The sequence below is a fragment of the Zootermopsis nevadensis genome, unplaced genomic scaffold (assembly GCF_977971745.1).
Source record: "Zootermopsis nevadensis isolate Lab colony 2312 unplaced genomic scaffold, Znev_1.0 Znev_ptg000010l, whole genome shotgun sequence".
NCBI classification, from domain to species: Eukaryota; Metazoa; Arthropoda; class Insecta; order Blattodea; family Termopsidae; genus Zootermopsis; species Zootermopsis nevadensis.
In genome coordinates, this window is record NW_028259142.1 from 20,926,051 (window position 1) to 20,942,731 (window position 16,681).

The 16,681-nt window shown below is 42.5% G+C and overlaps 1 protein-coding gene across 1 annotated transcript; it reads right to left on the minus strand.

Moving 5' to 3' along the window:
- Window positions 1-2,668: 2,668 nt before the first annotated feature.
- btn (buttonless) lies at window positions 2,669-10,444 on the minus strand. Its single transcript, XM_022063547.2, has 3 exons — window positions 8,968-10,444; window positions 4,527-4,681; window positions 2,669-3,885 (listed from the first exon to the last, which is right to left on the minus strand). Exons 1-3 carry the CDS (start codon window positions 9,800-9,802, stop codon window positions 3,754-3,756), a joined length of 1,122 nt encoding a protein of 373 aa, XP_021919239.1. The 5' UTR covers window positions 9,803-10,444; the 3' UTR covers window positions 2,669-3,753.
- Between the last annotated feature and the right edge of the window lie 6,237 nt (window positions 10,445-16,681).

A 16,681-nucleotide genomic window follows, 5' to 3' on the forward strand; every position in this document is an offset into this window, starting at 1 on the left:
AGTGTGTTGCGGAAATCCAAACGCCCCGTCCGTTAAATAACCTTTGGGGGGGGGGGCAGAAACATGTCACTCTTTATAGGTGACGCAGTTCAGGCTGCTTAGAACGTTAAATCTGTTACGTCAGAAGGCCGTACGTTAGTAAAGATATGATTCACGATATATTTCCACTGCAGTGCCAACAGAAATGTGGGCGAGAATGTTGTGGTTACTGAAATTAAATCGGAGCACAAAATGGCCGCCGAAAGACGCTACAGAGCGCACAGTATTTTGTTCAGCTGAAACATTATTTAGTGTTCTGTCTGACGACAGGTCCATATGAACAGGATCCTTTTCTCGGACTGGGACCTGTTCATATACGTTCTTGGCAGATGATCCAGAAGTGGTTTGCCATTGCCTTCTTCTGTGTGTGAATGGAGTAATTGTTGGGATGCCACGGAGGAAAACTCCGTGTTGCCTAGACCACGGCCTTGCCCAACACAAGTTATAAATTCGGGCACCGCCGGGAATCGAACCCGAGACCCCAGGATTACAAGGCCAGCGTGGCTTCTTTAAAATTAGTCGTGACTATTTCTTGTGGCTGAGTTCTGTCACAAAATTTCGCTTGGAGAGGCTGATGAAAACCACGAGTTAGCAAGTCTCGGTGTTTGAAATATAAGGCTATGTAGCGAGGTGCGAACCAGCGTTCGTTGAAGACAGCGCACAAGGCTGTAACAGAATTATGACTCATTTCAGCCTGGGTACAAACTTTCTTTTTTATGTGTACGTAAGACAGATGCTTTGACGTCAGATTTGCAGTCTTGATCCTGAGAACAGATGATTGTGCAGACGCGAGATAGCGCTTGGGTTAAACTTGTGGGAGGTTTAGTGATCATCGACGCTTCGGCAACTGTCGGAATAGAATTAAGAATCCTGACATTTAAAACGCGGAGATTTACTTCTTCAGCCAGAAACTTTTATCGTCTGCGTGGTTCTAGAGGCAAAGTCTGCTGTGGTCTAGGGAACTAGTTAACTCGATCGGGACGAATCTTTCTTGAGAAGCTGATATTCTCTCGGCTGGTTCAAGAAATCCCTGTCCTGATTGCGATGTATCTAGTCCATATCCTCACACTATTTTCTTCAAATCCGTTTTAATATTATCTACTCATAGTTTCAGATTTTTCCGGTAAATTTTTTATGCAATTCTTACCTCATGCATGCTATATGTCTAGCCCAAAACACTTACATTCAAGATAATGTATTTGACACATGCAGACCTCACGCTCTGCTGTCCTACAGCCGACTTTACTCGTCACCCTTCCTCTATTTTGATTATGTCCCATACTGCAAGTTGTTTCAGCTACGACGCGTTAGGCCGTCTGGTGTTCTGTGATTCTGAATCCTTGTATTGTACCTTTAGATGGGGAATCAGCTAATCACTAGGTCTCTGATCCTTAACTTTTCAAAGATCAGTTGTGACAATATACCACCTGTTTTAATAGTAAGCAACTCTGCCTTTTGTCAGTGTTTTTGTGAGTTTCGTATGATTTCTGGAGAAAGCAGCTTTTCCCCCTCTTGAACTGGTCATTGTAATTGACATTCGCTGTTTTATTTGTCTTAGGGACTGAATATTTATACGAATTTTGACTTCAAAGAGGCAAACCAGTATAACAAATGTTCACAAACCAGAAGTGTTTATTTTGTTCATTCAATCACGTGCAATCTTATTTGAGGTTAGTAATTTAACATGGCGACAGCTGAAATACGTACGTGGTGTTTGAACACAGGCGGACGGAATAAGGAACTTTGGCTTTGTCTCAGAAGTTCGGAAATTAGTTTAGAACAGTTTAAATATATTTAATTTTATTTTAAATTTAGAATTCTTCATGTAGTAACTACGTACGTACACGCACACATTTATGGTTAAATATATATAAAAGCGATCGATCTGTGTCTCCTTTCATGTGTAGAATTCTGAAATGCCTGACAGCCAAAACTTCTTGGTTTCTCGTGGCAATGGCCAACGTATTTGTGCATTCTGTTTTCGGTCTGAAACAAACCGCCTCGCTCTTCACAGCAGTGCATTTCATTTCGCTGTGAAGTCGGTGATGATTTTATCAGAAGGAGATGCGAAGTGACAGTTCCGCGTGCCACTGCACGGCTCATTTGTTCTGGTCTGCACGCTCCAGTGGTGACAGCGAGCAGCGGGTGCCTCCTCCAGACCTCGGCGTCTGAGGAAGATGACGTGTCCCAAACTGAATTTCTCTGTTTCCACTCCTTACGACGTCCTACGTATCCTCCATCTTTAGCTTTCGTCGTTTCCATGAGAACCGGTAGCAGGAATTCCTCCGAAACGTCGGTAAACTTCTATCAGACTACACGGCGCAAGATTCAAGAAGAGATCCTGAGAGAGCCTGAAGTCTCAAATGGAAACGAAGACGAAGGTTCGGACTACAAAGGGCGATTAGACGGTGAAGGATATTCATCACGTGTATCAACTGATGAAGATGTAGAAGCTTTTATTTAAAGTGTCGTGGACAAATATGTGGAAGACAAATTGGCATTAAGCTTATAACCTTTATCAGGTGGAAAATTAATTTTAAAGGAATTAATTGGAAGGTTTGGGGACTTCCAAATAATTTCTTGTTGAAAAATAATAAATGTTCAGATTTTTAATTTATTAAGTACAAAGAAACTTCAACGTCTTTATTCATTGCTTATCCAAGTGACATTTGCTGTAGATTTCTTATTTTGTAATACACAATAATGTGTTGTACATTAAGAGACTTAATTATCGTCTATATTTTTTTTTTCTGTTTTAGTCAATTTTTAATGATTTCAGAGCAAGTAGAAAATAATTTTTCAATAATAAATAAGTAATCCAACAGTAAAAAAATTGGGTGTTTTAAACTAATTCTCGCAAGTAGGAAAAGTCGATCACTAGAATTGTCCCAACGTGTCACAGTCTCCCCTAATTTTTAACACTGAGCCGAAAACTTGACGTAGTTAAACAAACTGCAATTACGTCATACGTGTCTGTTGTTAAACTTTGGTTTCTGTGCCAAGAACCCTTGAAGGCAAAAGAGTACATGACTTTTCATAAGGGTCTCAACAGCGTCGCTGAGTATTGTCTTTGTTCGCGGTATTGAACGTATAGCCTATGATAAAACAAGTGTTAATGTTCGGACACACACAAAGGACGTATGCCCTCTGCGTTTCTTTAAGCATTCATCAAATACAGGGTGATCGAAAAGTCACGAAACCCGTTCGTGACACGTGTTATACTTGTCAAAAAATAAATTGAATTTACACGAGGAAACAAAAGAATCATTGTCATGCGAAGTGCTTGAAATCGCCATCGCATTCAGCGATTAATGCATTTATTATTCTTATCACCAGACGAGATCCTGTGGATCTGTTTGGCACAGGAGAATCGGGAGACGTGTCCCTAAATTCATTCTGACAAGTTAATTAAGAACGAGACGCCAGGCAGCGTTCGACAATGAACACTCTTTGCTCTTGTGAAAAAGACATCCTAGCACTTCGACTGTTGAGAGACAACTGACGGTCTGGCGCGAGCAGGTTACGACATGACGCGACCTGCGTGGACTTTAATGTAGTCACATCGACATTTTATTTGTTTAATAAGCCAATAGAATTCTGTTAAATTACAATCATCAACCAAAATATACCTGTGGTTGCGTGACCTTTCGACCATTCTATATCAAGGAGATATCTTTAGTTTAGAGACAGAAGCGAACGTTTTCATGTTAAGGATTATTGGTCCGGAGTGTCACCCGCAACCAGAGTCTTCTTCCTGCAGGTTGCCGACTGTCTTCGCCCTCCTCTGTCATGTCCGCCTTTAGTCCTTTTCCACTTCATACGTCTGTTCTGGAACCAAACTTTCACCTGTCAAACAAAAATCAGATCTGTTAAGGTCCCCGGCTCTGAAGCAGCGGAACAGAGAATATTTCCCCACAGATCTGAAACCCATGAATAACATTTTGTCACAAGGGCGCCATATTTCCGCAGACCGTAATTTTGCTGCAACCAATGAAGAGAGAAAGATTTGGACATTGAATGGGAGTACGTAAGATGTTATTGAGGCTTGAGGACGAACACAATTCGAAAATTCTTGGCCAGTACTAATACTTCTTATCAGCGTCCCTAACCGATCTTGTTATGTGAATTACCAGGTAAATTACGGTCTTGTTAAGAATATTGCATCGTCACGGATGTTACAGAGGGACTTACTGCTTCCTTCATCAGGGTAATGAAACTCTGGTCTACACTAAGTAACGTCCTTTATACTTCTCGCCGCGAGAACTTGCAGTTCTCAGATTTTCAAACAGTTTATTAGATTTTTATGAATGACATTAATTATAGACAGATGACAGACAGGAGGGCGCAACATTCGAACTGCGTGGTATGAAATGTTGCTCCTCTAATGTAGTGACAGTTTTCGTGGGATGTATCGTATAACAATACTGTGACGCTCAGCCAAAGATTCGGGCAGCCATTTTGTTTATCTGTAACAAGATGGCACTCACCTGTCGCTCCGTGAGATCCAGCGCTACGGCGATCTCGTACCTGCGGAGCCTCGTCAAGTAGTTCGAATGTCCGAACTCCGCCTCCAACTCACGGACCTGGAGCTTAGTGAAGGCTGTGCGCTCCTTTCGGGCTTTCGGCTCCGTCTTCTGCGTCTCTGTGACACAAAATCTGATGTTACTGTACATCAGTGAAAATTATATACAAATATACACGTCTCTGAATCGCATAGATAATTCGTGGTCCACGCTGTTCTCATTGAACATACTTAAGCTTCTTAAGGCTTTGACCGGGATGTTCTTTTGTTAAATCTTATGTGGTACCGCCTGATTCGACTTCTAATGGTTAAGTGAAGTGTTTTCTTCGCGGTACGGTCTGGATTCGTAAATATTATGAAGACGAGATTCGGCTTCAAAGGGTTAACCAGCTGATTTTCGTAATGGTGAGGTGTAGTGTTTTCTTCGCGGTACGGACTGAATTCATAAATAATATTCAGACGATTTTCGGCTTCAAAGGGTTAAGTAACGTGCTGTGTAGCCGCCATAAGCCCCCCCCCCTTCCCCTCGGGGCTGCTTCCACTGCGAGTTTATATTTTGACAAGGACTAGACATGAAGTCTTTTTACTTCTCGTGGCTTTGTCGTACTTTCGTGTCACGTGACCTGTTTTGTATCGCAGTGATACTATCGTAAACATTCTGGCCTTGTTTACACTCAATCTTTGTGTGACTCTCTCAGCCGTCAGCATGTTACAGCTGAACACACTGCCTTATTGAAGTAAGGCGATGACAGAAGACTGTCGGCGTACACACTGCGCCCCCTACGCAACAGAGAACAAGTGAATCACAACCAACCTCAATAGCGTCTTTTACATTTTAGATAACACAGCTGAGATTAACCACTCCTGTTAGCCGATCTGTTTGTTTCAAATATACAATAAATTCCGTAGTTATTTGATTTCTGCTTAAGACTCGTAACCTTTATCTTGAAATGTATATTTTTATGGTTTCATCTTTGGAACTAAGTGATTCCGCTGTTAGTATTCTGCGATTCTGAGAACATAACCTCAAAACTTGTCATCCAGCCCTAAATTCTAAGTCAATATATCGACCTTCCAGATCTTATCCTTCTTCAGAATTTCATACGTTATTGAAAACTTCTCTTTACACACAACGAAGTCATTGTAATTTCTTCCTGGCAAAACATTCTTCCGGTAAACGATTTAATTATCGATTTATTGTTGCAAACAACATTTAAATATATTAAATATCTTACTAAATTGGCAGTCACAATTTCGATTCAATGATATTTTATAATAGAATACAATCGATTTCCCCTACTCCAAAATGTTAGTATAAAGATTTTAATGTCTAATAGTTGGAATCTTCGTGGAAGACGACAATTTGGTAGACAACGAAGCAATAGGATAATGACACTAAGTTTGAATTTACGAAGATAGGGCGTTGAGGATCGAAATTGGATAGAACTGACTCAGAATCGTTGTTTGGCGATGACGCTTTGAGACAGTTGACTCTGTTATCACAGAGAAAGTAAGTTGTGATAAATACAGGGTGATTCATAATTCACTGACATATTAAAAAATCGCCAGGCTTAAATGGTGCAAAGGATGGTAACATGCGACAGGCCGATAGAAAGAGAAACTCTCCAAGTTTTGAGTTAGTTTGAATATTAATAAGGCCAAAAATCTTTGTCATGTTTCCTGAAGTTTCTTCCAGTTAAATCTTTGGTAGCTGGCAGAATAAATATGCACAGAACCGAACATAATGCCAGCTTTAACACTAAAAACATCCCTCTCTTCAGGGAAGGAAGTTTCGTTTCGTGTGCCGACAGACCAACCCTCTGTGGAAATTCTGAGGGCAAGGAAGAACGAAGGCTTCAACAGTTCACTAAGCGGAATTTCGTGGGCCACAAATTAAACGCGCCAGGACTTTACGAGACTGAAGAAAGAAATTGATGCTGACGTCACCAGTGGATACCATTCCTTATGAAGAAGCTGTAAATGAAATATTGTCATCTTGCGGGATAAGATTTATCTCGCTTCCGCGCTGCCAGTGGAAGCCATCAGGAGGACTTTGTCTTTGTATGTAGTGCGTACGCCAATCGCGTATACATATCCATAGAGCTCTTTATTCTGTGCGTATCGGGAATAAATCCACCTGGTCACGTTAATCTAATTTCGAGTGAAGAAATCCTCCACATACGATCGGCCTTGTTCCATGTCGTCGCAAACGGTGGACATGTGAATAATACTTCAGGGTTCAGGCTGCTACTCGGCCCCTTTTTCGCCAGATTTCGACAAACCGATGTTTAAGGCTTCGACCGGGATGTTCTTTTGTTAAATCTTACGTGGTACCGCCTGATTCGACTTCTAATGGTTAAGTGAAGTGTTTTCTTCGCGGTACGGTCTGGATTCGTAAATATTATGAAGACGAGCTTCGTCTTCAAATGGTTAACCAGCTGATTTTCGTAATGGTTAAGTGAAGTGTTTTCTTCGCGGTACGGTCTGGATTCGTAAATAATATTCAGACGATCTTCGTCTTCAAAGGGTTAATATGCGTTTACTGAGCAACGGAGCTTTGCGTCATGCAAACTTCTTTTGTTATTTCCATTCTAGTTTAGCGCGAATACTTTCGTGGGTTCCTTTCAGAAAGATTGACCACAAATTTATTAAGATTTAATTAGGATAATGAAATAGAGGCGGGTTAGATGGGTAGGGAATGTAGCGCGCATGAGGAGATAGGAGACGCGTACAAACTTTCGTTTGAATGTCTGAAGGAAATAGATTCCTCAGGAGTCCTAGGCGCGGATGGGGGGATAATATTAAAGTGGATTTTATGGAATTGGAACTTGGAGGTGTGCTTTAAATGAATCTCGTTCGGAATCTGGACCAGTGGCAGTGATGAGTCTTCTGATCCCGTGAAAGGAGCGTCGAATTATTAGTCGAGCGTACTGTTAGATCCAGAAGAAGGTCTCAGTGTCATGCAGTTAGTTAGTTAGTTACACAGACTGGCGAAGAATATAAATGGACGTGACGTATTTGTTTCTGAAGGTAGGCGCAAGGTTTAAATTAATATTTTTCATCATTTCACTTAATCAGTTCGCGGACCACAGTCTGAGGAACACCACCTCGCCACCGGTCACTCGGCTGAAATCAGATCAGCACAGTTACAATTTCAGTACGTAGAATGTTTGGGCTTTTTACGAAACCTGGATTTGCGTCGATATTTTATTTTTACGTTTTAGTATACGACAGGGGTGACCAAACTTGCCACTGCACTGAGCCTCTCCGTGTCAGTGAGCACTTGCAGTTTACGAATTCATAAAGTTTAGGATTCGTTTGTTTTTTTTCTCCTAGCTTCTTCAGTTTTATGAAAATGTAATTCATAACTTTCGTCCTTTTCACAAACTGCGCGACCTGAATGCATTTAGAGAAGGACGCATCTGTCTCAGCCTATTTCATTACGATCCATTTTAATATTATACTTTTATCTACGTTTATGCTTCTGAAGTAGTTTAATCTCTTAAGCTGTCAGACTAAAATATTGCGCGCTACACATCCGCCCATCTCATACTCCTTGAATTGATAGCCCAAAATATCTGGACGCTGGATGAAATCCAAAAAAGGTGTCCCACCCCTTTTAAACTTACATCAGTTCACTGTGTGCCTGAGGCGAAAGGCGTATTTTTACATCAATGCGAGAGACGTCATAGGACGAGTGCCTGAAGCGATTATCATGAACACACGAGGAGGCCATTTTCACATGTGATTGATTAGTAATGCGGCAATCCATCAGGCGAAGCCACTGATGGATAATGAAGGGGGGAGACGGCGCTTATCTGCGGGCACGGAATTGGCCGATGTCACGGCTGAGCGGGTGTTTTAGCGTTCGGCTTAATCGCCCGGCTCTTGAAACAACGAAACGAATATACTGAGTCCCTTGTAGGAAATATATACAAGTCTTACAAATATATACAACTTATTATTATTATTTAGTGTTCTGTCTGACGACAGGTCCATATGAACAGGATCCTTCCATCCTTTTCTCGGACTGGGACCTGTTCATATACGTTCTTGGCAGATGATCCAGAAGTGGTTTGCCATTGCCTTCTTCTGTGTGTGAATGGAGTAATTGTTGGGATACCACGGAGGAAAACTCCGTGTTGCCTAGACCACGGCCTTGCCCAACACAAGTTATAAATTCGGACATCGCCGGGAATCGAACCCGAGACCCCAGGATTACAAGGCCAGCGTTCTAACCGCTAGACCACCGTGGCTATTCTGCCTCCATATAATTACTGATAAAGGCAGTAAGCTTCTCCGAAACGTCGTAAATATCTACCGTACATCCGTGAAGGCAACCATCTTCGTACTAGTCGCCTCACCAAAGGAAGAACTGTGAACAGTCAGTGGGCGTACAAACTCACCAGATCCGCTCTGAGAGACTGAGGCCGGTGTTTGTCTTTGCTGCAGAAATTCCCTCTCTGTACCCGCTGTCCTGCGGCCGACGGCCTCTGCATCGACGAAGGGGTCGTCTCCGTGGCTTAGCGGCGTCATCGATTTGATGTCACCGACTGTCATCTGTTGGCGAGAACCACTTCCGTCTTCCTGCAACATTGTTCCGTCATTCTCAAAGTTGAAGCCGTCGAGTTCTTGATCTGTCTCGGAATCCGCTCCGGCGCCGTCTTCGAATTGTGCGGAATCTCCTCTCAAATGGTCTGCAATTTGTTGCTGATTTGCGTCGCATTTCTGGGGATTCTGATTGCACCTTCTCGAATTCTGTCGGGCGGTCTCCTCAGATTCCGCTGTAAACAGCGCTGGCGTCTCGAACTTCTCGTAGATCTGATGTTGGTGTCTCCTACGCGTGTCAGCATTCAGAGTGTCTTGACTGTCAAACATATTAAAGTTCAGTTCCTGGAATGTACATTTTCCTTGCATGTTCTTATCAAACACGTCCCCGCAGTTACCTGGCAACGGGATGTCCTCTTCCAACATATCGACGCCACTGATGGGTTCTTCATTTGAACTGGTTCTCAGTTCGAACTTTTGACACACGGTGCCTGCCAGCTGGTAAGGGTCAGGGAACTGGAAGGAAGGGTATCCAAGGAATGTGTCCGAGGGCTGATGGAGGTATGTTGACCACTGAGCGTCCCAGTGGGGCGCTCGGGGTGCGGTTGAAGGAGGGGCGGGCTGGAATATGAAGGATCTGTTGTACGTGTTGTTGAGGGGCGAGTACGTCTGGGCCACGTTTGGTTCCTGCATTTCAACGCGAAGTGAACATTCGGATACGATGGAGTAAAAGAGAAATCTTGACTTTCCGTCTCACAGTTAATGACACTAACGTCTGTTTCGGATCGTGTACGTTCAGTTATGTCTTTAATTTGAATCCACGATACAAAAATTCACTTTTTAACTTTGGCCACAAAAATATATCAAAGTATAATGTTTCCTGCGAGAATGTTATTAAAAATAATTCTACCAGAATGCCTCTGTTGGTGTCACATTAATCCCCACGCGGCGGTACCTTATCCCGAAACACCCCGTTCTCTACCGATTCGCATCTTTCGTTCCGCTTGATTGCACACGTCACTCACAACACAGCTTCCAATTTAATAACATCACTGGACCGTCATCTGTCGCAATCAAATGACGAGACACTTCATTCCATTCGACGTCAATATCAGCAGACCCGCAACACACGTGCGTCACAAGTGTCACAGATTATCTAGGATCCGCGCAACAGGTTGGCACCCGCCAAGTTCACACTCTGTAAGACACAGATCTCAGACTGGAGGATTCCAGCGACGAAAGTCTTCGGAGACGACATTGGAGCCGCGTTACACCGACACGCACTCACGCACTCAGCACACACACACACAGCACGTGACATACCGCGCGACAAACCTTCGCGTCATAACATTGGATTTTATTATAAGTTTGTGTCAATGGACTTAGACCAATCGCCTTTGGCCAGGATACTAGTTTTAGAAACTGTTTTCTTGTCGTTTGAAACAATTTTCATCCTTACGACAGGTTACCGTAGGGAGCAGAGTGCTGGGCAACGGGGAGGGGGCTCTAGGCGGTGCTGGGTGTCTCTATTGGTTGGTGACATATGTCCTTTTTCTTATTCTCTCCTTCTCTCGTTTTGCGGAAAGATTAATGCTCCAGCAGGAGCCTGACGCTCTGAACGGAACTGCAGCGACTCGATTGGAGTTGTGAGGGTTGCGGCGTGCGTCTTACTAGGCGTGTTTACACGTCATATTTCTTAAAAATCCACTTTAATATTGTCGATGTTGGCTGAAGCCTTCAGACCTGAAGGCAGAAAGAGACCACGTGGCGTTATTATTTCTTAACGAGACAAATGGATCAGGATTTTCTTGGAGATTCTAAAGTGTTCAAAACACCTGCGCGGAGAAACATGGCAAAGATTCGAAGAGATGATAATTAAGACAATTATAATATGAGGAAAGGCAATAATCCTGTGTATGGGACCTCGTTCTTGGCTAATTAGATGTCCTGTGTTCGCGATGCGTTATCATAGTTATTACAGTCGTAGGGTCAACGGATGACGTCGAATCAAAGAATATTTGAACAGCCCGTCGGAAATGACTGTAGACGGGGCCTGATTCATATTCAGCATGATTTACTGTACACACAAATGCACTCACGAGTTCTTACATGGTTTCTTAGGGTTCATGTGACAGTAATCTCGAGAATTTAAATAATTGTGTTCGGTCTGAGCGAAATTCTGAAGTTTATAGCTGAACATCACATTCGAATTTCGAGGAAGCTGAGTTGCTGAAAACTTCCGTGAAACATAAAAAAGCGATGATAAGACCCTAGGCTAGGGGGACCACAAGACGTACGTAATGTGTATAATTATTGATTAATAACTATGAAAGAATTTTTGTTGGTGTTTATTGGGACGACATCGACGTCAGGGTGACTGAGGTACATAAAAGGCGCGGCGGATGAGATGACAGAAGACATGATCTCCCCTTGCTTTGCCTTCGTACGACTCCGCGGCAGAATTCATCGTGTCTCTCTTCGTGAAATGGTCAACGTCCGAGTAAGTCAAGCGCTGTCTTGAGACCTTTCTTCAGAGCGCTGGTAATCAACTGAGGCGCAGACCGCGAAAGAGCGAGGGACATACTCCGCGATGTAACAAATATGACCACTTAAAACTTTTCCGTGCATAAACACAACCGTGAACGAGGCGGTTGTGCTGTCACTTATGAATCGTCATTTTATTTATTTATTTATTTAGTGTTCTGTGTGACGACAGGTCCATATGAACAGGATCCTTCCATCCTTTTCTCGGACTGGGACCTGTTCATATACGTTCTTGGCAGATGATCCAGAAGTGGTTTGCCATTGCCTTCTTCTGTGTGTGAATGGAGTAATTGTTGGGATGCCACGGAGGAAAACTCCGTGTTGCCTAGACCACGGCCTTGCCCAACACAAGTTATAAATTCGGACACCGCCGGGAATCGAACCCGAGACCCCAGGATTACAAGGCCAGCGTTCTAACCGCTAGACCACCGTGGCATATTATATATATTTGACCGAAATTACCACCTGGTAACATCATGGGCCCGAAGGTTTGTTTTTAAATTATCTTTCCACCTGTGGTAGAGACCGTGTTAAAGTATTCATTTACCAAGAAAAGTGTACTAGCACTTCGAAAGTCGCGGGTCGCACGCGATCTAATGCTCACAGGTTGACATAAATCTATTTGCGGCCGTTCACTGGCAAGACTTGCCGTGTGTCACAGAGCAGCACTAATTAGATATAAATAAGTGCTGAATTAGTGGGCTCGTGCGATGCGTCTTCTATTTTCATTGGAGAAACGCGGCGCTGTGTTTCTCTTACTGGCGGATTGTCTGCAGGGGGAAACAAGGCCCCCCCCCCGCAGCGTAGTATATTGTCACGAACAGGCTTTTTTACTGTAATCTTCACAGGACCCATTAACAGTGCGTTTATGTAACGACTCTGTATCAACTGCACAAACTACTACGTCTGTGATTTTTGAAGGACATACAGGCAAGAAGATTTCTGTCTTCTGGGTTGTAGCGCCGTGTAGTCTGGTAGACGTTTACGGACGTTTCAGATTGCCCTGATGATGGAGACAGCAAGGACCTCTGAAACGTCGGTAAACTACCAGATCACACAGCGCGTTACAACCCAGAAGACAGCCATCTTCAGACTCTCCATCATGAAAACCTCAAATCCAACTTGTATGACCGTCCACTACGCATCTGGTACATGTGTGGAAATCTGAGGTTATGTGGTAAATTGAACCACATACAATGAGCTTCTTACGCAGTTTATGTGACTAGGGAAGTAGCAAGCGAAACTGGACACCGAGCTCGGTCGACGATCGTGGACTGTTTATGAGTCTCTGCCGGAGGACAGGCGGACATACATTCCACGGTCTGTGCAGACACTTCAAAGCCATAGCGATATGACGCCCGCATCAGCCAATTAACGTTAAATGAGCTGCTGTCTTGTCAACCGCGTATCTGCGTCTGCATGACACACAGCTGCGAGATCTCGAACACAGCGAGACAATTGACTGACATGCGCCGTGGTAATCCGTATGCCTGGAAGAGTTTGCTGTTGAAATCTTAAATTAAGTTTTGGCATCAAAGAAATGTAAATTCAGTAATTTGAAACACATATGTGTTTATAAAGTAACAAACGGGTTCATTTAGAGTTGTAATAAAATTGTAATTTATGTCAAAATAATGACGAACGCAGAAAAAAAAATACAAATTTGTAAGAATGATATTAAACGCTTTTGGCTGCATTCGGTGAAATTTTTAAAACACAAATACACACAATTTTTGTACAGCAGAAAATGGCGAGTGCCTGAAAATGACGCACGGGATTTCGAAACTCGAAGTGTATAACAAAACTCTGTGTAGCAATTGCAAACAATATTATTCAATTGAATAAAAATTTACTTGGATATTATCCATCGTCTAGTAAATATAAAACGTAAAAACGACGTTTCGGAGATGGGACTCTATCTCCGTCTTCAGGTTCCTACACAGTTGGGCCCACTAGATAGAGCTAATCCCTAGCTCTATCTAGTGTGCCCAACTGAGTAGGAACCTGAAGACGGAGATAGAGCCCCATCTCCGAAACGTCGTTTTACGTTTTTTAAGTTTTATTACTAGACGATGGATAATATCCAAGTAAATTTTTATTCAATTGACTCTTCACCATCGTCAAGAAGTTTTAGATTTAACAATATTATTATTTTTTGTAACAACTCATGAAGCTTTTCGTTCTTTAATATTATCATTCTACCGGTAACTTTATTTTTTTTTTTCAGCGAACAGCAAACTCTACTTCAGTTCAGATACGATGACTCTTTCCGAGTTCTCCACATTATTCCATTAATTAATTAAGACTTTTCCCACCTCTGATCGAAATCTGTGAATTTTCAGTTTTCTTTGGGAACTACTTTCTCTGGCGCACGTTTTTCGCGCAACAGCCGATCGAAATGTCTGTCACGTGACAAGGCAATATCAAAACCCACATTTTAGACCTAACATCCTCATGTTCTCCGTCAGAGCTTTCCACACTGTGTCTTGCGTCATACCAGACAGACTGCACGTGAGCATGGAAATTCCATAGTCCCTTCACATAACATTGGAAATATTTCAACCATCCGGCGTATTGAAACATTCCTCCAATGTTTCTCGCTCTGCTGATCTCGTCTTTTTTATGAGGTTTGATACTTGAAATCTTTTTGTGTTTGCCCCTCACTCTCAAAACCCTTCCAAATCTTCGTCCAGTAAAATGTCAGTGACAATGAATTTTAATAATCGACAAAAATGTTATTAACTTTGTTTTCTTTGGGAGAATTTATGGCTTGATTTCACCTTAATTTTTAAGATATATCGTAGTTTTTCTTGTCATTCATTGTTTTACTTATTTATATTTGTTTAACGACTCTACATAGCGTCGAGTGATTGGGTGATTAATGAATAGTGAATTAGAAGGAATATGGAAGGAAGCGTTCTTGACTCATAAGGCGCTTTAGCACTATGATGGCATACTGGGGCTCATAGGATGTAATAACATTCGTGTCAAAAATATATTTATTTCATACATCCGCCATCTTGTTATTTTAAATTTAATAAAAATTCAGAGTTTTGAACTTTCCGACGATCAAAATCCTTTCACTAGTGTATGGTCCTACCGCAAGTGGCGCTAGTGTCTGTCCCACCTCACAAGTTTGTTTGTTCGCCATGTTGGTATTAAATATTGTAGAAAATTGAAAAGCATGATTTTAGGGCAGTCCCCAATGGCATGACGTCAATGCCAAGTTTCATCCAAATCCGTCCAGAGGTTCTGGAGCTGTGAGCTCTATGCGGTGAGAGGCAAATACACATCGCGCAAAGCTGAATCTGTGATAACTGAGTACGAGGTTACAGTTACATCTGGCGCAGAGAAATACAACATAATTACGCTAAATTACTAATCAGACACACTGAATTAATTACTTATGTTCTGACAACTATATTTAAGCGTTTTTAACTTCAACTGGCTATCCTGTGTTATGTCCGTTCCTACAACTGAATGGTCGTAACTGATTTTGCCATGACGAGTGACTCAAGTTTCGGATGGAAAAGATTCTAAACATAGCTGCAAATATATTGGGTCAGCCGACAAGGGGTGGTGCTCTATATTGAGGTTATTGCGGGAGGCCAACAGTTCCTCTGAGATTTTCGATATTTTACTCAGTGCCTCCGACTTAGAAGGACTCTTTAGCTGAGGAGAAATCTGGTCCTAAGACGATGGAGGTAACAGCGAGGACTTCTCACAATCTACATTTTTCGCCGACTTTTGTTAGCTAGATCGAACAAGGAAAGACAAGATGGGTAGAGCATGGGAAAGATGGAAAGTGAAAATGGATTTTTTTTTTGTCTGAAAACCTGAAGGAAGAGGCAACTTGGAAGATCTAGGCATAGGTTGTAGTATAATATTAAAGTTGAGTTTAGGAAACGTGGTGCGAGGACTTCATTTATGTGGCTCAGAAAGGCAAAGCCAAGTGAAAGCTCTTATATACAATGTAATGGACCTCTGGGCTTCGTAAAATTCTGAGAATTTCTTGACTAGCTGAACGACTATCAGCTTATCAAGAATAACTTTGGGGTTGGTATTCGAGTTACACACGAACAATGGATCGAGTGTTGCTAGGCGTCACATATAAACGGGTACGTGTCTAGTAACTCTGTTTCTTGTGTCGCTTTTGCAGTGATCAGCTCCTTTTCCGACGGAACAAACAGGACCAGACGGCCTGGCGCCAGGCGGACTGAAGCCGCTGACCCAAGTAACCTAGTTTAATAGAGATTTGTGGGGGGGTCAGCTGACAGTGAGCTCGAGACATCGCTAAAATACTGACCATCCACTGCATCGGAACTTTGACTCGTCTGTCGGCGTGTGTCCTACTGCCCTTTAAAGAATGGTTGTTCAGAACGTAGGTTAATTCAATTTCAATCGTATATTTGAGTCTCTTTACTTTATTTTGTTATTATTCGTGAGTATCTTGCGCAGTTTGATTGGTTTTTAGATACGAGTCTATTCACATAAACAGTAAACATGACGAGAAGCGAGAAACCACATCACATAGGTCATTCTTGCACTAATGTGAGCCTAAATCATCTACGATGCTGAGAAAGCGTCGTTAAATAAGCAAAGAAACAAAATTCTTATATCAATTTTCTTTCGGGGTTCCAGAAGCTCCTCGGTCGATACAGTTTCATTAAATAACCTGAAACACATTTCGCTCAGCACCTCCCCCCCACCCTTGTATAGTGGCTTCTGAACGGGGGTTAAAGACGGCCTGGAACTTGTGCCTTCGCCCCTCACTTATGTCTTCGTGGAAACAGACCGTTCAATTGACGCTGGTTCGCCGTGAACTGACGGCAACTTCTCCTACACGCTTGTAGTGCAGAAGTGTATAACCAGATATCTGCAGGCATCAACTGTTGTTACAGGGAGCGTAATTTAATGCAAGAAGATAAAGGTCCTGGAACGACAGCAGAAGTTAGGTTAGGTTAGGTTAAGGTTAGGTTAGGTTAAGGTTAGGTTAGGTTAGGTTAAGGTTAGGTTAGGTTAAGGTTA